The 24109-nt window shown below is 61.5% G+C and overlaps 1 protein-coding gene across 2 annotated transcripts in view; it reads left to right on the top strand.

Annotated features, from left to right (window-relative positions):
- DOK7 (docking protein 7) overlaps positions 1–24109 on the top strand; it is a 41352-nt gene that overhangs the window by 3229 nt on the left and 14014 nt on the right. Inside the window, exons 3-6 of one of the 2 annotated variants that reach the window (XM_030800842.1) lie at positions 6853–7083; positions 9810–10010; positions 18866–18985; positions 22863–22982. In XM_030800842.1, coding sequence (XP_030656702.1) covers positions 6853–7083; positions 9810–10010; positions 18866–18985; positions 22863–22982 — 672 coding nt within the window. The remainder of the gene's footprint in view (positions 1–6852; positions 7084–9809; positions 10011–18865; positions 18986–22862; positions 22983–24109) is intronic. The other variant, XM_030800840.1, reaches the window with a different exon arrangement.

Genomic DNA, 24109 nt, shown 5'->3' with positions numbered 1-24109 from the left:
GTGGATTTCCTGTGCCTCTGCCTCCTTCCCCAAGGGACTGGGGCTGACATCCCAGCTGCGGGCTGAAGACCGGGCGTGGGTGGTGGCCAGTTATCCTGTCCCCATAGAAACATCAAGAACAGGGCGACCTTCCCTCAGCCCCTGTGTCAGGACAGGGAATCAGAGAGCTGGAGTTCAGCTCTCAGCTCCACGTGTGGGAGCGGTGACCTGGGACGGCTGCTTCCCTGCCTGCATCCTCGTCCACTCACAGGGCTCTTGAGGGCGATGGAGAGGTGGGCGCGAGGGCCCGGTCCTGGCATCCGGAGCCTCGTCCTGGGCTGCCCCTGGTGATGCCTGTGGTCTGGGGGGGGTCCACCTGCACCACACCTGCAACACCTGTGCCGGGCAGGGGCGCCCTCATGTGTTTCCTTCCCGAACCACATTGTGAATTGGTCCGGGGCTAGGCACTGGATCTTGGTCTTGTGTGCCCTGGCTGTGGCCTGGCCCGAGGAGGCACCAGCAGGCCAGCCTGGTCGATGGCCGCCCCCCTCGCCCCTGCCCAGCTTCTGGGGGTGGCTCCAGGCTGCTGCACCCCCAGCAGGGTCTCCTCAGGCGGCTACCACCTGCGCTGCCAAGGGCACAGCCTCAAGGACACTGTGACCTCCAAGGGCTGTCCCACAGCCGCTTCTGCGGACTCCCATCGTGTTCAGTGTGGGCGGGGACTCCCCCACTGTGTACCCGGCCCACACACGCCCCTGCCTTCCCTGGGCCACCACGCCTGCTCACTCCATTTTCCCTGCGGCTTCTCCCCTCCTCCTCCTTCCCTCCCGCCCTCCCCGGCCCTCCGCCCTGGCTGTGAGGCCTTCCGTGTGCTCATGACTTCACGGTTATTTTTACATCTTCAGACGCCTGCGTCCAACTGCCTGTGCGCATCGCCGCCCGGCATCTGGTGGGGTTCTCAGCCTCACGTGTCCAGGAAAGACCCCCCACTCCAGCCCCTACCCCAGAAGGGTCCCCAAGCATCCCTCCCCCACCCAAGTCCCAGGACTCATCCTGGATCCCTCATTTCCCTGTGGCTGTGGAGGTGAATGCAGAGGGAGCATGTGTGCACGTGTGTGTGTGAGGATGTACATGTGCACCTGTCCACACCGTGGGAGCGTGTGCATGTGTGAGCAAGTGTGAGCATTTGGGTGTGTAAGAGTGAATGTGTGACTGTGCGCTTGTGTGGCTCTCTTAGCTCAGGTGGCTCTTAGCGAATGCCACAGCCTGGGCGGCTCAGACAACAGCCAGTCATTGCTCATGGTTCTGGGGGCTGGAGTCCCAAGATCAAGGCAGCCTGGGTGTCTGGTGAGGACCATGTCCTGCTGCATAGGTGGCGCTTTCTCTGTCCTTATATGGTGTAGGGGGAGGAAGCACCCTGGGGTCCCCTCATCAGGCACTGGTTGCATTCTTGAGGCTCCACCCTGATGACCTCATCACCTCCCAAAGGCCCCACCACCTAACCCATCGCCTTGGGGGTGAAGATTTCAACACCGGAATTTCAGATTCAGACCCCAGCACTGAGTGCATGAGTGCACATTTCTGTGTGTGTGCACGTGCATGTGAATACCTGTGTGTGTGTGCAAGTGTGTGTGTGCATGTGAATACCTGTGTGTGGGTGTGTGTGCAAGTGTGTGTGCACGCGTGCATGTGAATATCTGTGTGTGTGCAAGTGTGTGTGTGTGCATGTGAATACCTGTGTGTGGGGGTGTGTGCCTGCGTGTGAATACCTGTGGGAGTGTGCATGTGCACGTGTGCACATGCATGTGAATACCTGTGTGAGTGTGTGTATATGTGTGAGCTCAAATGCTTGTCTGCATGTCTGTGCAAGTGTGTGCTGGTGTCTGCATGGGTATGCATCAGTGTGTGTGCCTGTGTGTGAATGTACGTGTACGAGTGTGTGTGTGCCTGTGTGTGCATGTATGAGTGTGCCTCTGTCTGCATGTTTGTGTATGCCAGTGTGTGCGTGTGACTGAGTGTATGAGTGTGTGCCTGTGTGTGTTCATGTTTGTGTGTGCATGCCTGTGTGTGCATGTATGAGTGTGCATGTGCCTGTGTGTGTCTGTGTGTATGAGTGTGTGTGCCTGTGTGTATGAGTGTGTGTGTGTTTGAGTCTGTGCATGTATGGGTGTGTGTGCACCTCTGTGTGTGTTCATGTATGAGTGTGCATGTTCCTGTGTATGCGTGTAGGAGTGTGTGTGCATGTGTGTGTGCGCATGTATGAGTGTGTCTCTGTGTGTGTGCATGTGAGTATGCCTGTTTGAGTGTGCATGCCTGTGTGTGTGTGTCTGAGTGTGTGTGCCTTTGTGCACGTGTATGAGTGTGTGCCTGTGTGTATGTGTGCCTGTATGTGTGTATGAGTGTGTGTGCCTGTATGTGTGTGTATGTGTGTGCATGTATGTGTGCTTGTGTATGTGCATGTTTGTGTGCGTGTGTGTATGAGTGTGTGTGCCTGTGTGTGCGTATTAGTGTATGTGCCTGTGTGTGCACGTGTGTGCCTGTGTGTCTGTGTATGTGTGTGTGCACGTCTGTGTGTGTATGTGTGCATGTATGAGTGTGTGTGCCTGTGATTGTGCATGTATGTGTGTGCCTCTGTGTGTATGAATATGCATGTATGAGTGTGCCTGTGTGTGTGCGTGTGTGTGCCTGTGTGTATGAATGTGCATGTGTGTGTGTGTGTCTGAGTGTATGTGTGTGTCTGTGTGTGTGTGTGTGTGCGTGTGTGCCTGCTTGCTTCACATTGGTCTCCGTGCCTTGGCCTCTCCTGGTGCCTCTTCCTCGTTTGTCTCCTTTCACCATCATGACCCGGTGCCCTCCACCCAGCCCAGTGCTGCCTGCCAGAGTCCCGGGGACCCTCCAAGTCCTGCAAAAGCCTTTCCTGGCCAGGTTGCAGCCAATGCCCAAGGGTGCGGAGCAGCCAGAGAGTGGGTGGGCAGGGCTGATGGTGGTTCCTCAGCCGCTGGGCGAGAGACTCCCAGGTGCCCAGGGCTCCTGGGAGGGTGTGGCTGGGGTACTCTGGGCCTGGCCCCCGGAAGGCTGGCCGTGGCCATCCACTCCTGAGTCCCTCAGCCCCGTGTCTCCCCGGCACATGTGCTGTGTCCCAGGGAGGGCCCCTGTGTCCTGGAGCTCTGGTGTCCAGGCCCTGACCTGGCTTGGTCTCAGCCCTGGGCCTGGAGCTTCCGTCTCTCTGGTGCCAGTTCCTTCAGCGCTTTGCCCCCTGGCACTCCCCGAGAAATGCACTTTAAAAACAGGATCGATTTATTGACTGTGATGAGGAGAAGGCGGCCTGAGCATGAGGGGGTGGGCGTCAGCTGCCGGAGAAGCTTCCGCCAGGCAGGAGGGGCGAGCAGGCCCCCAGCTCTGACCTCTCTGCTTCTGTTCATGTTGGAAAATGAAATCGGTGGTTTGGGTGGTCGTCAGTTTCCTGTGGCCGACAGAGTAAGGCACCACAGCTGGGCCTTCAAACTACAAGAATTCGCCCTCTCAGTCCTGGGGGTCAGAGCTCTGAAGTCGAGGGGGCCGTAGGTCCACGCTCCCTCCAAGCTTCCCAGAGGGGCTCCTTCCTGCCTCTCCCAGCTCCTGCTAGACACAGGTGTCCCTTGGCTGTGGCCTCAGCGCTCCAGTCCCTGCCTCCGTCCCCATTCAGGTGACCTTCCCTGTGTCTGTGCCTCCTGTTGTGCCCCTTACAAGGACACTTGCTGCTGCGTTCAGATAATCCAGCATCCTCAACTTGATTACATACGAGTTCCCAAATAAGGACATACAGGTTCCAGGAGTGCACACATCTTGCTGGGGGCCACGCTGGGCCCCTGCACGTAAGCGCTGCTGGATTCTCAGGTGTTCCCAAGGTGCAGGCTGTGAGTCTGCATTTGTAGACAGAGTCCAGAAAAATCAGACAGGCCGAGGGGTGGCGTCTGTGAGTCAGAAAAAGGTCTGAGAGTCGAGCGTGGGTTCAGCATGCGCCCCACCACCAGCCTTGCAGCGGTAGACGTCTAGGGTGGGGCCGGCTGGCTTGTGGAAGGTGTGAGAAGCCGTCGTGGCAGAATCAACTCTCGGCCAGGAGTCGGCTCACTGTGGTCTCTGGGCCAAATCCCGCCAGAACTTGTTTTGGTAAATAAAGTTTTATTGGCTCCGCAGCCATTCCCACACATGTCATCTGATCGTAATGGAGACTTTAAGCCCAATAAAGCCAAAAGGGTGATGTTGGGCTCTTTACAGGCAAGCTCCTGACCCCAGTCCTGACTGTATTATTGGGAATGTGACTTGTTGAACAAAGGAGGCGCTGCTTGGGGGCAGTGGAACGAACTGGTTGTCATCAGGTGCCGGAGCTGTCTGCCAGGGTGTGGCCAAGGTGCCACCACCACAGAGCAGGCCACAGGGGAGGAAAGGTCCCTGCCTGGCTTCTGGGCGATCAACCCACCAAGGCTCCGAGGAAGCTGAGGCCCTCGAGGTGGAAGGTGGCAGATGGTTGGCCAGTGAGCCCTTGCTGAGCGCTGAGGGTGAGCCACGGGCAACCTGGTCCCTCTGTGCATGGGCAGCCAGATTGCAGGGAAGCCAGCCCGGCCTTACAGCTGGTAATGCAGACAGACGTGTACCTGAATATGCAAGCATGTATTGAGCGCTTACTGAACGCAGGGCCTCCACACCTTCCTGCAGGTGGTTCTTACGGCATTGCTGCAGGTGCGGGTGCCACTGTCCCCAGGACACAGATGAGGAAACTGAGGCCAAGGGCCCAAGGCCATGCAGCTGGGAGGTCAGAGCAGGGATTCCCAGGGGCCTCGCCCTTAGGGGAAGGGAGTGAAGGGATGGTCTGTGTGGTGTGTGATTATCCTCGGTGGAAGTTTCTGCCACTCTCCGCATGGGTGTGGCTGAGCTTTTTAGGATCCCGAGAGGCAGAGGTGGCCCGGGCCCCTGCAGTGATCTCACAACACACTTCAACTGCAGAGGGTGGAGGCTGCGGTGCAGTCACAGAGTCGGGGGCTGCGGGCTGTCCTCCGGCTCAAGTGGCCCTGGGGTCCCCGTCCTGCGCGGAGCCACCCCCGTGATCATGCTGTTCCCACACACCGTCATTTCTTGGGTGCTCTGGTGACGCATTTGGGGGACACTGCTGTTATGGCGAATTCTGATTACGCCGCTGTGTTTGATTTCTCTCTCGGGGCCGGGCGTCCTGCTTCCCGCCTTGGAGTTTCCAGAGGGGGCCAGGAGATTGTCTGGAAAGCCTCAGCTGGGCAGGCGGAGTTCTGTAGGTGCGGGAATCCGGGGGCTTCTTTCTCAAATTGGGAATGCCTAGCTTTTTTCTAGCTGTAAACGTTTCAGACACTGCGGACAGATCCTCCAAAGGGAAGTGAACGCCCTGTTGCCGCGCCCACACCGCGCCTTGCTTTTGTGAATCAAGGTTGCTGGCATGCAGCTGTGCCCGTGGGTCTACACACGGTCTGAGGCTGCGTTCACGCAGCAAGGGTGGAGGTGCTGAGTAGAGGCAGCAGAGCCCGTGTGGCCCTGAAAGCTGCATGCTTGCCCTCTGGCCCCTGGCAGAGGAAGCTTGCTGACTACTGGCCCCCGTGGTCACATAGGCCCCCTGGCTCTGCAGGCTGCAGCCATGTGGCCCGGGGAGGTGGGCACGGCTGGGGAGGGAAGCTGAGCACCATGTCTGCTCTGGACTCCATTGCAAAAATGAGTGTCTGAGTCAAATTCATTTGGGATTTTGGTTCTCATGTGGCTTTGTGGGGCCTGTGTGAAGAGTGAGCACCTGCTAGTCAGAGCTTCAGATGACACGTCATTCTGCAATTCTCTTCGGGGACATTCTGCCCCATCCCCTCCTGCATGCTCACAGGGATCTGGGGTGTTTGCATGTGGTCCCAAAACCTACACCCTCGCTGAAGCCGGGTATCCTGGAGCCCAGCTGCTGGGGCCTAGGTGGGAGGAGGCCTGGTCGTCAAGCCTGGAGCCGTGCCGGGAGGGCCGGGAGTCTTCCTGCGCCGCCCTCTCTCCTCTCTCGGGCAGACCTGCTGCCCCCGCCAATCACAGGAGTGTCCCTGGGCCAGGTGGTTCGCCCAAGGCCACACAGGGACTGTGCTGTGCTGGGTTTGAGCTGCGCCCGGTGGAGTGGGCGGCACCCGCCGGTTGCTTGTGTTGACAATGACGTTGGAAAATGGGAAGGTGGGGGTGGGGACGGGGACCCGAATTGCCCTGGAGGCTCCGGGAGGCAGAATGCAGGCAGGTCCCCAGCAGCCGAGGAAGAGACCAGGGCCTGCTGCGCTGGGCAGTGGCTGGGTGGATGGGGGTGGGACCCAAGGCCCATTGACCTCCCGCACTCCCTGGGGCTGAAGCTCAGCCACACCCTGGGAACTAAAGGAACCAGGAGGGGCGGTGGGTCTCGAGGCGGCAGGGAGCAGGCACAGGTGTGGCTGGCAGGGTGGCAGGGTAGGAGCGGGCTGGCAGAACCATCAGCCACCGGGCAGGCCCCACACTGGGCCCCCAAGCCCCTGACCACAGATCCTGCAGTCCTCAGTGTGGCCCAGGGGGCTCCAGGGCCCGGGACAGGGCGAATCCGCTGGTGAAGGTCCAGAACCCAGTCATGGGAGCCAGCGTCGGGGGCCGGGCACAGACATGAATATTCTGGGTTCGTTTCTGCTCTTGCGGCCTGTAGGTCTTGCAAGGGGAGGGGATCGCCCCATTTTGTATGCCAGAAGTCGAAGCCTTGGTGTGGCTGAGTGGCTGGCTTGAGGTCATGACCCCAGCCCGGGTCTCTGCACTGTCACGGCCTCCCTGGGGACGCCAAGGGCGAGGGCAGGCGGCGCTGGCTGGCGTCCCTGACGGCCGTGCTCCTTGCAGACTGCCTGCTGATGCTGGTCTACAAGGACAAGTCGGAGCGCACCAAGGGCCTGCGGGAACGCAGCAGCCTGACGCTAGAGGACATCTGTGGGCTGGAGCCCGGCCTGCCCTACGAGGGCCTGGCCCACACGCTGGCCATCGTCTGCCTGTCCCAGGCCATCATGCTGGGCTTCGACAGCCACGAGGCCATGTGTGCGTGGGACACCCGGATCCGCTATGCGCTCGGCGAGGGTGAGTGATGGGGGCCGGGTCCGGGCGGGGGCTCCCTGCTCAGGTGCCAGGGCCCCTCACCAAAGTGGGCCGCAGAGGCGGCAGCGGCTCCAGGGAACTGTGCAGGAAGATGGGACATTCATGGGTGCCTTAGGGTGGACTGAGCTCCAGCCTGGGGGTGCCCACGAGGGTTTGGGAGGGGGAGTCTGCTGGGCTATGGTGTCTTTAGAGCTCCCTAGCCTGACTGTTAGTTACAACTGGAGCCTTTAACCCAAGCTGGTGGCCTTTGGAGGGATGTGGCCTCTCAAAGCCCTGCCTTTACTTCCTACACTGGACAGTGGAGCCCAGAGCCTGGGTAGGAAGGAGAGCCCCAGGCTGGGCGGTCCCACCCCAGCTTCCCCCACACAGGATGGGAGGGAGGGGAGGGAATAGAGGGAGGGAATAGAGGGAGGGGAGGGAATAGAGGGAGGGGAGGGAATAGAGGGAGGGAATAGAGGGAGGGGAGGGAATAGAGGGAGGGGAGGGAATAGAGGGAGGGGAGGGAATAGGGGGAGGGAATAGAGGGAGGGGAGGGAATAGAGGGAGGGGAGGGAATACAGGGAGGGGAGGGAATAGAGGGAGGGGAGAGGAGGGGAAGGGAGTGCTCCCCTGCAGAGCTGGCCCTGGAAGAGGTGGAACCTCAGTCCCAGCCCTGCAGGGGCTTCGAATGGGTGCCTGGGGGCCTCTGGGGGCTAAGCTGCCCTGGGGCTGTGAGCAGAGGTGGGTGGTGATGGGGCCCTGGGCACTCAGCGCAGAGCAAGCATAATCCTGCATCCCCTAAGAAACCCAAATCAGTGCCAAAAAACCTGTAAACAGTAAAATGTCCCCTGAGTCGAGTCCTGGTCCTACACTGGCACCCACCCAGTAATCCCAGGAGCCCCAGCTGCCCTCGCTTTAAAAACTTGCTATTTTAGGCCGGGCGCGGTGGCTCATACCTGTAATTCCAGCACTTTGGGAGGCTGAGGTGGGCAGATCACCTGAGTGCAGGAGATAGAGACCAGACCACCCTGGGCAACGTGGCGAAACCTCGTCTCTACTAAAAATACAAAAATGATGGCCAGGTGCAGTGGCTCATGCCTGTAAACCTTGCGCTTTGGGAGGCCAAGGCGGGCAGATCACCTGAGGTCAGGAGTTCGAGACCAGCCTGGCCAACATAGTGAAACCCCGTCTCTACTAAAAATAGAAAAATTAGCCTGGTGTGGTGGTGGGCACATGTAATCCCAGCTACTCAGGAGGCTGAGACAGGAGAATCGCTTGAACCTGGGAGGCGGAGGTTGCAATGAGCTGAGATCGCGCCATTGCACTCCAGCCTGGGTGACAGAGTAAGACTCCATTTCAAAAAAAAAAGAGCAGGGAGGTGGAGGTTGCGGTGACCTGAGGTTGTGCCACTGGCCTCCAGCCTGGGCGACAGAGTGAGACTGTCTCAAAAAAACAAACACAAAAAAACTTGCTATTTTGATCAGCATGGACTCTGCATAACTTTACTTTTTAAAGTATTGATTAAAATATCCTGGCCCTTGATGGCTGGGTTCTTTGGCCTTGGAGGTGAGTGTCCTGCTCCCCCAGTCTTGGCCGCAAGGCAGCAGCCCCTCCTGCTCCACTGAGGGGGAGAGAAGCTGGGGGCTTAGTGGGAGGAGGTGTGGTCGGCTCTGCAGGAGGGCGCAGGGGAAGGAGACATTAGGAGGGAAGAACTGCATCTTTCCAGAAAGTTCTCCCGTTGGGGGTTGCCTCCAGCCTGGCTCAGCGGCATGGGTCTGCTTCCTTCATCCGCTGGGGCAGGGCCATCGCACAGAGGCCGCTGGGCTCTGCCCAGGCAGCTTCATCTTGATAGAACGTGGCCTGACAAGGATGCACCTGAGGCCACAGCTTGGAGCAGGTGGAGGAGGCAGAGAAGGGGGAGGTGGGATAGGAACGGGGGTCCCTTTGGCTCTGGGGGTTGGAGATGGAGCAGGTGGAGCCCCTGGTGGGTAGGCTGCTGTCTGCCTGGTGTGCTGACCTGGGAAGAGAGGGGAGGTGGGGACAGCACTCAGGACCACTGTCCTCTCTGAGGCTTTCGGGGGCAGGGGCCGGGGCAGGGGCCTGGGCAGAGCCAGTGGACAGGACCATGGGGGTGCTCAGGGTTCGGGTGAATGGCCACCTGGATGGAGAGAGGGCCTGTGGTGCCCTGAGGTTCCCGTGGCCAGGCTGGGGCTTCGATGCAGACTCCAGACTCTCCACACCCAAACTGGAGGCTGGGGGTCCCTGAGCCTCGGTTTCCCCTTCTGTGATGGAGCCACACAGCTGTGCAGAGAGTCTTCCTGGAGAGGAGGTGCTGGGGGCGGGAGCCCAGCCAGGGCACTCAGCTGCCCTGTCCTGCCCAGCACCTCCGTGGTGGGAGGGGAAGGAGGTGGAGGTCCGAGGTCAGGCTCCTCTGGGACTTGCTTGCCCCTGAACAAAGATAGTTCCTGGGAGGATGGCGAGGAGAGAAGTGCAGCCGCCAGTCCCCCTCGTGGCTGTGAGGAGTGCCATTTGCTCACCCTGCTGTCGCTGCCTCCCCGGCTGACACCTGGGCGGCTGCCCCCACCTGCCCCAGCCTGGCCCCTGCCCCTGCTGCCTCCTCCAGTGATGCCCTCTCACCCCACCTGTCCACAGTGGCCCCTGTTGCCTCCTCTCATGATGCCCTCTCGCCCCGCCTGCCCGTGATGCCCTCTCGCCCCGCCCGCCCACAGTGCACAGGTTCCATGTGACAGTGGCTCCAGGCACCAAGTTGGAGAGCGGCCCAGCTACCCTGCACCTCTGCAATGACATCCTCGTCTTGGCCAGGGACATCCCCCCAGCTGTCACAGGGCAGTGGAAGCTGTCTGACCTCCGGCGCTACGGGGCCGTGCCAAGCGGATTCATCTTTGAAGGCGGGACCAGGTGTGGGTACTGTAAGTACGGATGCGTGGGGTCACTGGGCGGCAGCAGCACCCCTCGCTTCCCCCGAGAACTGCTGGCTTCGGGCCGACCGACCCCATGTGCAGGCCGGCCTGCTGGCATTTCCAGAACGCACCGGCAGGTGGACGGAGTCTCCCCGTGCTCGATGTCCGAGGTCCTGTGCCCACAGGAACCTCAGTGTGGAGTGTCGAGGCTGGGCCTCGGCTACCTCTGCTCTTTCTCACTGGAGGGAGGGAGTTCACGGATGCGAGGAGGGGCCTGAGGCCACAGAGCCGCTCATATCCAGATTTCATGGACAGGAAAAAACAAAGAACAAACGCATTTAGCAGCGGGGAGTGTGAGCTCCCGCATGAGCACCGCAGAAACACATTCCTGGACCAAGAATTCCCGGTGGGCCGCCCAGAGCTGCCCTAATGTCCCCAGTGAGGTGGCCAGGCCATGGGTGGGGATGGCCTGAGTCCTTTGGGCCTGTGAAGGCCTGAGAGCCGCCCTCGGCCAGGGGAGTGAGGCAAACGGGAGCAGGAAGGCACCCGGCCCTCCCCAGAGAGTCTGAGGTGCCCGCCAGGGCTCCTGCAGGAGCAGGTTGTTCCAGCAACCCCCTCCACTTTCTTCCATGTTGGGTGCAGACGCGCCAGGTTGCCCTGTGGACCTGCAGTCCCCACGGAGGGTGTGACGCCTCCTCTCTTCTCTCTGGAGGGGCAGCTGCTCGTTGGCCGGGCTGAAGGCGGGCAGAGGGACCTCCTGTGGGCCTGGTTTGGGGCTGAGAGGACTGAGGGACTGCACTTGGCTCACACTGGCTCACACTGGCGGGGGCTCTGGTGGAGCCTGGATGTGTCTGGGTGGAGGAAACGCAAGGACATGGGCCACACTGGCCGCCTGGGACGTCATCCTGCATAGGCCAGCTGGGGCACGGGCGCAAGCCCATCTGGGCACCGCATTCCGCCACCTTCTGCGCTGGGCGCTGGGAGCAAACCCAGTGGGTCTTGTGGCAGGACCCAGCTCTGTTGGGGCCTTTGAGGAGATGACATCTGACCCTTGAAAGGGGAACAGGGCAGCGAGGCTCAGGCTCCACGGAGGCAGGGGCGTGCACAGCCAGCTGCAGGAGGCGCGGGGGGCAGAGCTGGCCCGGAATCTCAGCCCCCGGGGCTGGCAGGGGCCATAGCCAGAGTCCAAAGGGCCTTGGCCCCTCTGGGATTGGAGAGCCAGTATGGATGGGCAGGGCTGCTGCCTATGCCAGCTCTGAGCTGGTGCGGGGTGGGGGGGGGTGGTTCCCGGGAGAGCTAGAACACCTGTCGGGGTCCCATCTGCCCCCAGGCCCTCCCTGCGGTAGGCCGGAGGTTCAGCTCTGGGGCTTCGGGAGCCACTGGGGAGTGGGTTGGCGGTGGCTGGGCACAGTGGGTGGGCCCAGCATCCCTGTCCTTTGTCGTGTGGGAAGCCAGAGCTGCAGGCTGTAGTTGTCCTGGCACGGGCAGCCTGTCCTGGCTGTGGTGTGCTAGGTTTGGGGGTGCCTGGAGGAGGGGGACCCATACCTTCCTTTCTGTCTGTGGAATTCCTTGGCACGGGCAGGCAGCTGGCCGGGGTGGCACCGCGTGCTCACCCTCTAAGCCAGGGCACGGCAGGAGGACCCGTTTCCTTGGAGACCTGCTTATTTTGTCTGGACTATAATGGAATGGGGCCACTGGATGTTTTTCCTCTGAGGCCGTGGAGGTTCACATCCCTGCCCAGGTGTGGGTGGCCCCTTTTCCGCAGGTAAACAATCCCACACCTGGGGTTGTGCTTCTCCCCAGGGTGAGGCTGCTGTGCCGTTTTCCTGGGCTGCTCAAAGGCCAGGGGGAACTCTTGGGGGGCCGTCTGTCTCGCTGCTGCCTCTCCGGGGCAAGCTGTTAGAGCAGCCCCACCTGCAAACCTGCAAACCAGGCTGGCCCCACAGAACCCACAAACCTGCAAACTGGGCTGGCCCCACAGAACCTACAAACGGGGGCTGGCCCCACAGAACCCGCAAATGGGGGCTGGCCCCACAGAACCCGCAAATGGGGGCTGGCCCCACAGAACCTGCAAACCGGGCTGGCCCCACAGAACCCGCCTTTGCAGCTCAGTGCTGAATGTTCTCGAACCCGGTGGGACCCTGGCCTGAGAGAGGAAGGGCTCTGGGAATTCGGTCACTGACGGCTGCACACCCCGTAGGGCAGGTGGCTTCTGGAGGCCATGCTGGAAGGCTTGGCCGAGCTGCCCATCCCTGTTCCCAGCAGGCCCTGCTGGGCTGTATCCTCCTGGAGACAGGCGTGGCCACCACCCTGTGTGGCAACATGGAGTGCAGGCCGTGTGGCTGGAGGGACAGGGCGTCTGCGGCACGTGTGGGCAGTCTTGGGCCTCCTGCGGGAGGGAGCCGGCAACTTGGGTGGTCCAGGGGCAGCGGCATCAGCTTCCTGGGGCTTCTGTAGCAAATGACCCCCAAGAGAGGGCCAAGTGTCCAGAATGGGTTCCTTCTGCAGCCTGGAGGCCGGAAGCCCCAAATCAAAGGGTCCTCAGGGCCGGCTTTTTCCAAAAGCTCTTGGGGAAGACCCATGGGAAGGTCCTTCCCACCACTTCCAGCCGCTGGTGGCCCCGGCGGCCTCGGCTCATGGCTGCGCCTCTCCGGCCCCTGAGCCTGCTGGCTCCTGCGTGGGCCTCCTCTTCAGTCTCTTGCAGTCTGTGGACTTAGGGTCCACCTGGATGACCCAGGGAGACCCCATCCCGAGACCCTCAATTCCATCCGCAGAGGCCCCTGTTCACAGGCCCTGGTATGTGAACACATTTTGTAGGCCACCATTTGGCCCACAACCGGGGCCACTGGGAAGGAGAAAGATCCAGAATCTGAATCCCAATAAGTCTGTGGGTGTTGTCACATTCAGTCTGGAGGTCACAGCTGGGCTGGAGTCGTGGAAAGGCCCTGGAAGGTCTTGGGTGTAGGAAATTCGCATTCCCTCCTTCCCCAGGGACAGGTCCTAGCCTGGCCCCCGATCCCCAGAACCGCCTCACTTGGCCCCGCCACAGCCAGCTCTGCAGAGAGCAGAGAGGGTGACCTTGGCCCAAGGCGATGGCCACGCCTCACTCATCCTGAGACACTGGGCATGGCTGTGCATCACAGGGGCCCTGGTGGGGGTCAGGTGGAGACAGGCCTGGCTGGGCTTGGTGCCTGGGGGCGGAGGTCTCTCTGTGGACAGCTGCCTGTTCAGAATGGGACAGGAGGTGGCTTGGTGACAGCAACCCCCGGGTCCCCAGCGTGGCCCAATTCCCTGTCTCTGTCGGTCACGGGCCTGTAGTGTGAACTCCTGGAGCTTGGCCTGAGCGCACTTGGCACATGACAAGCGACGGTCTGTGGACAGCTCAGGGCTGCGGGCTCCAGCCTCATACACGGGCGAGTGACTGGGCCCCGCCTGCGGGGATGGACTGTGCGTGGTGGAGAGTGATGCAGAGAGGGCCACTCACCCTGGGACAGGCTCAGCTTGCAGCACAGAGGGCGGTGGGCCCCAGAGAGGGTGAGCCCACCCAGAGTCCAGGAAGGGAGGGCTTTGGAGGGGCAGGGGGACGTTTGAGCTGGGCCTCGAGGGTGAATGGAAGCTTTTGGAGGTGCTCCCTTTCCCCCCTTACCTGCTCTCTCCAGCTGGGTCCAGTCCAAGGACCACATCTGCCTCTTCGCCCAGCCTCTGGGGGCCACCAGGAGCATTTGAAACTCATTTTGACTTTTAAAAATGATTAAGAATGTGGCCAGGCACAGTGGCTCATGCCTGTAATCCCAGCACTTTGGGAGGCGGAGGTGGGAGGATCACCTGAGGTCAGGAGTTCTTGACCAGCCTGGTCAACATGGTGAAACCCTATCTCTCATACAAATACAAAACTTAGGCAGGTGTGGTGGCAGGTGCCGGTAATCCCAGCTACTCCAGAGGCTGAGGTGGGAGAATCACTTGAACCTGGGAGTTGGAGGTTGCAGTGAGCTGAGGTCCCGCCATTGCAGTCCAGCTCTGGAGAGTCCCCTGCCGGCCGCCTTTGGCCACTGCAGCCTGCGGGGGCAGCCTGGACAGAGCTGGCTGGAGCCCTGGCCCGTCAGGCAGCAGGGAGTGCTTCAGCGGCTTCTTGTGGCCGGGCACTGGGCCTAGGGATCAGATGCTCCGGCCTCAGAGCCTGTGTGAGACTGAATGAAGCATTTTCAGTCCTCAGAGGGTGCGAGGGGAGCCAGGAGGGGCACAGACCCCAGGCTGGGGCACTGCGGGAAGCTCTCTGGAGGGGTGAGCCTCAGGGGACTTCTGCAGGGTGAATAGGAGTTAGCTCAGCTGTCAGAGGGTAAGGGGTGGAGGGGGGTGAAAAGGGCATTTCAGACATCTTTGAGCACGAATGGGTGTCCCGAAGGGCTGTATAGGAGCCCTGTTAGGTGGAGATAGGAGGCGCGAGGGTAGAGGAGGAGGAGGAGACAGGCTGGGTTGTAGAGAGTTGGCTAATTGGACCAGCGTTTGCACTGTTGTCTTGGAGTAGCAGGGAGCCATTGAAGGTGCTTGAGCAGGGGGAGTATTTTATATGCTAATGTTGACCCCAGGGTGCAGATGAGCGTGGAGGAAGAGGCTGGCAGGGGCCAGAGAAGGTTCTGGTTGAGGTCCAGAAGATGGAGGGCGAGGCTGCCCCAGGCAGCAGCTGCCCGGTTGGGGGATGGGAACCCTGTGGATTTCAGGAATGTTAACAAGGTGGTGATGGACAAGGGAAGGAGGGGCGGCCCGGGAAGGGGGGCCTTCTAGAGTGGTGCCCCTGGACTGAGGCTGCTTCAGGAGGGCAGAGGAGGGGTGGGGGCCAATACCCACTGCCAGGCTCCAGGCCTTCCTCCGCCCGAGACCCATCAGGTGGGGCCACTCCCAAGTGTAAAAGAAGCTGCCACTTTGGGGGATGGAGAGGGCTAAGGGTCATGGTATCAAGACTTCTCAGTCCTGCCCATGCCTACCTGGCATGAGCCATCCAGGACACCCTGGTCACCCCGATGTTTGTTCTCTGAGGAGCTGGGATTCTGAGCACTTAAGATTTTGACATCAAGGGGCAGCCACGAGAGCACTCAAGATTATTGAAACAGAAACCGTCCTAGATCTAATTGGCTCATTGAATGTCTGCGTGGAAGCCACGAGGGCACTCAAGATTATTCAAATGGAAACCATCTTAGATCTAATTGGCTCATTGAATGTCTGCGTGGAAGCCACGAGGACACTCAAGATTATTCAAATGGAAACCATCTTAGATCTAATTGGCTCACTGAATGTCTGTGTGGAAGAGCATTTTCTTTCTCAAGCCGGTGAGTCCTGGAGTTAGTGCAACAGCTTTTTCACTGGAGACGTGTTTCTTAGGAAGCAGGTGCGTCTGTAACGTGGGTGAGGTTTGCCTGCAGCTCAGCAACCCCAGCCTCTGTCTAGGGTTGGGGCCACCCTGAGCCCCCGCAGGTCCTGGCCTTCTGCTTGTGTTCTGCTGACTCTGTCCTGCTTCTCTGCGTCTCCCATGCTCCTTCCTCTTACCCTCATGCCTCCTAACCCCCCCAACAGGGCTCCTACACTGCCCTTTGGGACACCCGTTTGTGCCCAAAGATGTCTGAAGTGCCCTTCTCACCCCCCTCCACCCCTTATTCTCTGACAGCGGAGCTAACTCCTATTCACCCTGCCACACCTAGCGGCTGGCGGCTGTTCCCTGGCTGGCGATTCTGTGGGCCAGGGATCTGGACGGGGCTCAGTGGGGCAGCTAATCTCTGCCCCATGAGGTGCTGCCTGGGGTCCCTCAGGCAGTGGCATTTGGCTATGGTGGGGCCCAAAGGCCCAGGAAAGTGCTGTGCCGGCTGTTGGCTGGGTTGCCTCAGTTTCCCTCCAGGAACCTCACCCTCCGATAGGACACCCTGGGCTTCTCAATAGGTTCCAAGAGGGCAGAAGCAGAAGCTGCCAGGCCCCTGATGGTCTTGGGGCAGGGCTGGGAGAGCATCCCTTGTGACACTTTATGCCAGAGCCATCACTTGCTGGCTCCGATTCTGGGGAGGGAGTGGACCAGCCTCTCGAGAAAGGGCAGCCTCCGAGGGCAGGGATAGGGGAAACAGTGGCCGGCTTTGCTGCAGCCACACCTGTGTGATACGGCAAAATGGGGCAGGTGCTGTTCTTCCCCCCTTTCCCCAAACACAGGCAAACAGGAAACATGCGCACGCTGTCTTGGGGAAGGGGCTGGGGTGGCGGGGGGCAGGCGGTCAGCAGCCTCTCACCTATGTCTTTCCACCCAAGGCTGAGCACTGGGGGTCTCCTGGTTATGGGCGCTTGGGTGGACACTGAGACCACAGACGGCTCGGGCTCCCTGCCTGCAAGGTGCTCAGCCTGGCGGCCGGGACAGCAGCAGACGGGGCTCTGCCCCAGAGGAGGCGTCCGTGAGAGCATCACAGAGGGGCTGTTGGGGTCAGGGGACTGAAGGGGGCCGGGGCCAAGAAAAGCATCGTGAAAGATGTCGTTATGTGGCCTGAGTCTGGAAAGGTCCGGGGTGTTCTAGGGGGCCAGGGGTGTGGAGGGTGGGGATGGCAGCCTCCTGAGGGGAGATGTAGGGGTGTGGAGGGTGGGGACGGCAGCCTCCTGAGTGGAGATGGCAGGCAGATCTGGTGTGCAGAGGGAGCTTTGAGCATTCCCAAGACTGTGGGGGGCTGGGTGGGAGCGGGGAGCCTGCGGGCAGGGGTGGACTTGAACCCAGGGAGGCCCAGCTAGAGCCCAGCCATGCGGTGTCCTGGGAGGCCATGGCCCAAGACCTTGGCAGGCCAGCATTGGAGATGGGCATCTTCCTCCAGGGCCACTGATGTCAGCTCTGCTGGCGTGGATGGGGGTGGCTGGCGAGGATGCCGCGCGGGCACGTGGGAGCCCGAGGCTGGCGGCTGGCGGTGGGCTGTGCTCCAGGCCTTGCCCGGTTGACCGTGTCTTCGGGGTGAGTGATGCTCCGCAGACGCCCCGTGGAATGCGGGGCCGGCTCCACTCCTTCCGTAATGCGGTTTTTTATAGTCGGGGGACTCACTGTCCCGCGGCCACTGCCAGCTGTCTGTAAGCTCAGGATTAGAGAGCCCGGCCTTTCGTGAGAGCTGGGGCTGGGCCGGCTGAGCCCTTCACAGGGAGGGGTGGACCACGGGGACGGGGAGCGACTGCCTGGCACTGAGTGAGCCAGCCAGCAGAGAGCATGACGGCCTTCTCCTTGCCTGCCCCCAGAGCCTGGTGCGGGCTCTCTTCTGCCCACCCTACCCGGCTTGGGGGCCCCACCCCATCACAGCCCTCCTGAGCCTCTGGGGGCGTCCTCCTGGATGGCATCGTGGTGGGTACTGGCCTCCCCTCCGTGCCCCACCTCCACTTCTGGTCAGGAGCACCCCTCACCCACAGCAGGACTTGGAAGCTCCGTGGGGCCAGGAGGTGCCCAGGGGGCCAGGGGACTTGGACTTGAGTCCACCTCGTGGCTGTGTGACAGTGGACAGGTGGCATGCCCTCTCTGGGCCTGTGTCCTTGTCGCTAAAGCAGGAATGGCGCTGTCCCGTGACCTGGTTTGGGGACACTACGTGGAAGGAAGCATCCACAGCACAAGGTGCCACTCGCCCTTGTGTGCCCGGGGTGGCTGCCAAGGGGCCAGCAGCATCGCCACGTGTCGGGGCTGGCCTGAGTTCCGTGTCCCTGGAATCTACAGCCTGTGTTCTGTGAAGGCGGAGCGTGACTGGGAGGCAGGCATCGGGGGTTCTAATGCCAAGATTTCCCTTCCCCCCGACTCCTGCCCACCCCGGCGCCTTCCCTCCTGCGTGCCTTTCTTTGGGCAATGGGCAGAGGCCCCGGAGCGGGCGGGATTCCTGTGAGGTGACGCCAGTCCGAGTGTCCAGCCGGGTGCCGCCCGCCCAGTGGCCCATTCACGCGGCTGCCAGGGCTTCATTCACCCCTGGCTGGGAGGGCAGTGTCCCCGTAACTCGCAGCTGGGGCTTCTCCACGGGTGGAGGCCGCATCGCTCTGCCAGTTGACGCCGGGCTGGTCCCCGGGGGCCCTCCTGCTGTGGGGGTGCAGGGGTGGGTGCTGGCCCCAGGATGCTGCACACAGCCTCAGGGCGGCACCCACACATTGGCAGCTCCAGCTTCCCCCTGAAAGATGACTGAGGAGGTGGGGAGGACGCGGTGCTGGCCAGCAGTGACGGCTGCGGCATGTGTGGACAGGTGCCGTGCTACACCTTTTACAAACAACCAAAAGCAGCCCTCACGACAGCCCGGGGGAAGGAAGTGTGGTCACACAGCAGCCGTCCTGGGATGTGACCCCAGCTCCAGGTGGCACAGTTCCCTTCCCGTGGCTGTGGAGCCCTGAGGGGACCCTCCTTGATGTTTCTGGGGTCTCCTGGCTGCTTCATTTGCCTTCAAGACGGCTGTGGGGGCAGGGTCGCTGGGACCTTGGGGCAGAGGAGGGACTGATCAAGCGCCTGCTGGGGGCAGAGCAGCCACATCCCCCCATCCCCCCAAGCAAGCCTGGAAGGCAGGGTTGTGGACGGGGGCACCCATCTGTCCAGGGCAGGGCACCCCCTCCCTCCTCCTCCCCATGCCCTGTGGGCTGCAGGACCTAGGATGGGCGGGGCAGCACTCACCCCAGCGCCCAGCAGCCCAAGCCGTTCCAAGATGCTTCCCAAGTTTGAAGGGTGCAGCGGGGTCCCTGGGGAGTCCAGAGGCTCTGGGGACCCAGCTTTGCGGGGCCAGGCGGGCTGTCGTTGTCGGCTCTTGGTGGAGTTTGCTCTGGTTTCCTGCATTCCTCCTCTTCAGGGTCCCCAGCCCGTGCTCGGGCCAGGCTGACATGTCTCTGTCCTTCCTCTGCAGGGGCTGGCGTCTTCTTCCTGTCCTCGGCTGAGGGGGAGCAGATCAGCTTCCTGTTCGACTGCATCGTCCGAGGCATCTCCCCCACCAAGGGCCCCTTTGGGCTGCGGCCGGTTCTCCCAGGTGCGTGGGGGAGCCTGGCCGGCCGGGGAGGGTGCGCTTGGCGGGCTGTGCGATGTCCTGGGGCCGGGGGCCGTGGTGATTTGTCAGCCCAGTTAGGTGGCTGCCCTCCCCACCCCCAGCTAAGGAACCAGAGCCTTTCCAGGCCAGGACTGCAGCCTGGGCTTCCGCAAGCCCTGCTGAGGGATTCAGAGCAGCAGGGACTGGGCTCGTACCTGCAGGTGCTCTCCCTCGGGGGTCCGAGCTGTTGGAATGCTTGGGCCTAGAGCTTTCTGGCTGGGTCAGCCAGCCACAGCTGCCGCTGTGCAGTAAGAGACCTTCTGACCCACCACCACCACCATCTTCCAGCCCAGGAGCGGGGAAGGCCTTGCCCGAGCTCGGTGGCCCGGGGACAGTTGGTCTGACTCTGCAGCTGGGGTCGGGACTGGCTCTGCCTGAGCCTGGTGTTTAGGCCCAAGGCCACCTCGGGAGGTCCCCTGGCTGTGGGGTCTCGTCTTGTCTCACCCACACTTCCTTGGCTGTGGCTGCGGCACTCTCTGCAGGAGTCCTTGGCCAGGGATGTTGCTGGACCCCGGAGGGGCTCTGGTGCCTGGGCACGGTGGGGCTCCCCAGGTCGGGGCAGGTGCTGGGCCAGGTGCCTCCATGGGCTCTCTCGAACGCTCCTCTAGCTCCACGAGGGCAGCGTTTGACCCAACATCCAAGTGAGGCCAAGGCCTAGGCCATGTGGCGGGTGAGCAGCAAGCTCACATGTGGCGCCTCCTGGCACTGGCACCCCCGGGAGGGCAGTGGCGAGCGGCATGTGGCGCGGGACCTGGGCCTCCCTTCTCCTGGCCACAGCCCCCTGCCCACACCAAAGTCCCGTTGGGGGCAGCCCTGGGAATGGGGAGGTGGCACCTGTGGCCAGCGCCCTCCCCGCTGCCCCGCCATGCTGGATGGTGCGGCTGCACCCCTGCAGGTGTCTTCCTGCCTAGCGGCTGCAGGCAGGTGTACATGGTGTGGTCGGCGTGGATGACGTGGTCGGCGTGTTTGGCTATGCAAGGCGAGGGTGTGCAGGACGCAGGGCGGGGACAGTGCTGGGCAGGGGCAGCAGGAGGCTGAGCAGGGCTCCCTTCTCTCTCCTGCTCCCCTCAGGCGGTTCCCGGGGAGCAGAGGGAAGCAGGGAAGCAGTACTGGGCAGAGGATGCCAGGGAGGGTTTGCCTGGGACAGCCACTAGATGGGACAGGCTCCACCGCAGGCAGCAAGCGGGCCAGCCCCAGGCAGGGCCATTGCTGACGGCCGGAGGGGGTTGGGCTGACCAGAAGTCCCAGACCCCACTCCACAGGACGTCTTTGTCAGAGTCAGCTGGGAGATCTCAGAAAGCTCTGTTGTCAGGGCCTCGGCCTGCAGCCGTGCCCCTAAGCTGTGCCTCTGCAGGTGTGTGGGGGCCTCAGGCCACCCGGAGGTGCTGGTTGAGCTGGGATGCTATGCTGGGCGGTATCCTGCCAGAGAAGCCGTGGGCCCAGCCCCCGCAGGCTGGACTTATAGGAGGGTCTGGGCTGATGGGTTCGTCTGCCTGCGCTGGCAGCACACTGGGGCCCCGTGATCACAGGGTTCCCACGAGAAGAGCCCTGTGGGCGGCGTCCTCACGCTCCGGGCTTTCTGCCGTCCTCCTGTGCTGAGCCCGCTGTGACCCACTGGAGGGGCCGAGAGATGCAGGAAGTCCAGCCCCTTGGTCTTCCGCATGTGGACACCGAGGCCCAGAGGCACTCAGACCCGCTAGGAGCAGGAGGGAAGGGCTCAGAGGTCCGGGGCCCACCATGCTCCGAGCACGGTGTGCATGTTACCTTCTTGGCCCGGCCTCCACAGGGGTGCACCATTGCTGCACCCCATTTTGCAGATGAGGGTGAGAGGCTCGGGGTGCATGGTAGAGCTGGGAGTCGATCCGTGTCTTGCTGGCCCACCAGCTACTGGACGGGAAATGGTGGGAGGTTGTGTCCTGCGTCCTGACCCTGGTGTCACCGAGGGGCCGCTCTTCATCCCAACTGTGGGGCATTGGCTTTGGGGGTGGCCCTAGTCGGAATGTCCCAGGGCTGAGGGGCAGTGGTGCTGTCCTGTCACTGTGCTTGTCTTCAGCCTGGACCCTCAGCACACCAAGGAGCCAGGACTGGTGCCTGCTGTCCTGCCCACATGGCTGAATGTGTCTGTGAAAGTGCCAGAAGCTGCTAAGCCGCGTGGCCTGTGGGCTCCACGGCCACCAGCAGGCCGTGTCGGGAGGGACTGGGGCCTGAGCTGGCACAGCCTTGGCTGCCATCGCCTTCCACCCTCCCAGGCACAGGCAGGGAGGGGACAGGAGAGAGGCTTGTGCCGCCCCCATCCCTGTCCCTGGCAATGCTACAGACGGGGCCACAGGGTCTTGGGCTGGCAGGGCCCCAGGCTGACCGGGGCAGTGCCTTGGAGCGGCCATACCCAGAGGCTGGGGGAGGCTCCTCCAGGCCCTTCTTGCGTTCCTGGGCCCGGTGCTGTGAGTTCTCGCCTGCCCGTGGGGAGGGCCCTGTTCTGAGGTCCTGCTGGGGCCTCCTGTTGTGCTCAAGGGCCCCAGCTGGGCACCTGTGTGGGCTGAAGGTGTCAGCAGAGGACAGTGTCCTATCAGGGACGGGGCCTCTTCAGCCTAGACGTGAACCTGGACAGGGACACCATTGCTTTCTGTTTGTTTCTCTGGAACCCCGACTATGGGGTTGGGACATCCAGCTCCAGCCTCCGCCAGGCTTGGTTCTGTCTGCCGACGCTCTGATCTAGGTGTCCCAGGCTGGGGACTGTACCTTCTGGTTCTCTGTGTGCTGCAGAATTTGGTGTAAACTTTTCATGCTGCCACTTCTCCTGGACTTTGGGGAGAGCAGGTCCTTGCACCTGTCTCGGCTCAGTCCTGCAGGTGCCCCCAAGGTGGGTGGCAGGAGGTGTGTCCTGGAGGCCCAGAGGAGGCCACCTGGAGCAGGACGGGGTCGGTTTGCTCTTGTGGGTGTGGCTGTGGCTTCCCTGCCAGGGAAACTCTTCGGGATGGCTGTGGCCGTGGGTGCTGTGGATGTGGAAGGGGCAGGGTCTTGAGCCCTGCTGTTTGGAGCAAGGCAGCCACTCGGCCCAGTGTTCACATCACTTAGTGCCTGGGACATCCCAGCATGGGCGGGGGCTTGGGGACCAGGGCAGTGATGCTGAGGCTGGCGGCAGCGGTGCTGAGCGGCCAGTGAGAGGTCCCACCCTGCCTGGGCAGGAAGGGGAGGTTTCCTGCCATTCAGTCCCAGAGGACACATGGATGACGACTAGAGAGGGCGAGGCTGGTGCTCCCTGGATGCAGCCCTGAGGGGAGGGGCTGGGTGGGGCTGAGGGTCCGCAGACCAGCATGCTCTGAGGCTTGGGCACAGTATGAGTCTCCTTCCGAGACCCCAGGGAACGGTGGGGCCGCCACAAGGTGGGCGGGCATTTCCCCAGGTGGAGGGGAGCCTGTGAGAAATAGGCACCGTGAATCAGGGGCAGGCAGCCCCTCTTGCAGCGAGGCCGGCCCTGGGGATGGGGGAGGGGCTAGTCATTTTTGGAACAGAAAATTGAAAAACTCGGTGGTGAGGAAGAGGGGTCTGGCTGGCGCGGGGTCCTGGTGAGTGGACAGGTGGCAGGGCCATCCATGGGCACAGGGACCCAGCTGGGCGGATGGTAGCCTGGATAGGGGTGGTGTGGGTGCCTGCATTTGAGGCCCAGCGTCTGGGATGAGGCATCGGGAGGAGCGGGGACTCCCAGGGGACTGTCACTCCACAGAGGGGAATAACCACCGAGTCAGGCTGGGCCTGGTGCCTGCGGGCGAGGGTGGGTGGTGGGGGCCACCTCCTCTACCAAGTCTTCTCTCTCCTGCAGACCCAAGTCACCCGGGACCCTCGACCGTGGAGGAGCGTGTGGCCCAGGAAGCCCTGGAAACCCTGCAGCTGGAGAAGCGGCTGAGCCTCCTCTCGCATGCGGGCAGGCCTGGCAGTGGAGGTATGGCCAGGGGCTGACCTGGGCTGTGGGACCTCGGCTAAGCCTCCAGCGGGAGAGCTCAGGAGGCGTCCATGCATGTGTGGGGGCTGCTGGCTCCCTCTGCTCATTCATTCATTCCTTCTCTCTCCTGCTCATTCATTCTTTCCTCCCCCCGACCGTGCACCCACACTCATTCATCCTTCCTTCCCCCACCACCCCGCTCATTCATTCCTTCTTCTCCTGCTCATTCATTCCTTCCTTCCCCACCCCCCTGCTCATTCATTCCTTCCTTCCCCACCCCTCACCGCTCATTCCTTCCTTCCTTCTTCCTCCTACTCATTCCTTCCTCCCACCCATTCATTCCTTCATTTCCCCCCCACTCATTCCTTCATTTCTCCCCACTCATTCCTTCATTTCTCCCCACTCATTTATTCCTTCATTTCTCCCCACTCATTTATTCCTTCATTTCTCCCCACTCATTTATTCCTTCATTTCTCCACACTCATTCTTTCCTTCTCCCCCTGCTCATTCCTTCCTTCCTCCCCTGCTCATTCATTCCTTCCTTCCTCCCCTGCTCATTCATTCCTTCCTTCCTCCCCTGCTCATTCATTCCTTCCTTCCTCCCCTGCTCATTCATTCCTTCCTTCCTCCCCTGCTCATTCCTTCCTTCTTCCTCCTGCTCATTCATTCCTTCCTTCCCCACCACCCTCATTCATTCCTTCCTTCTCCCCCTGCTCATTGATTCCTTCCTTCCCTACCCAACTCATTCATTCCTTCCTTCCCCCCATTCATTCCTTCCTTTTCCCCCTGCTCATTCATTCCTTCACTCCTCCCCTGCTCATTCCTTCCTTCTCCCGCTGCTCATTCATTCCTTCCTTCTTCCTCCCGCTCATTCATTCCTTCTTTCTTCCTCCCGCTCATTCATTCCTTCCTTCCCCAACCTGCTCATTCATTCCTTCCTTCCCCAACCTGCTCATTCATTCCTTCCTTCCCCCCTCATTAATTCCTTCTCCCCTCATTCATTCCTTCCTTCCCCCTAGTCATTCCTTCCCCCCATTCATTCCTTCCTTCCCCCCCTCATTCATTCCTTCCTTTTCCCCCTGCTCATTCATTCCTTCCTTCCCCCATGTGGACTCATTCATTCCTTC

The sequence above is a fragment of the Nomascus leucogenys genome, chromosome 20, assembly GCF_006542625.1.
Source record: "Nomascus leucogenys isolate Asia chromosome 20, Asia_NLE_v1, whole genome shotgun sequence".
In the NCBI taxonomy this organism is placed as follows: domain Eukaryota; kingdom Metazoa; phylum Chordata; class Mammalia; order Primates; family Hylobatidae; genus Nomascus; species Nomascus leucogenys.
Note: the sequence above shows the minus strand (reverse complement) of the source record. Positions and strands in the feature narration are given on the sequence as shown.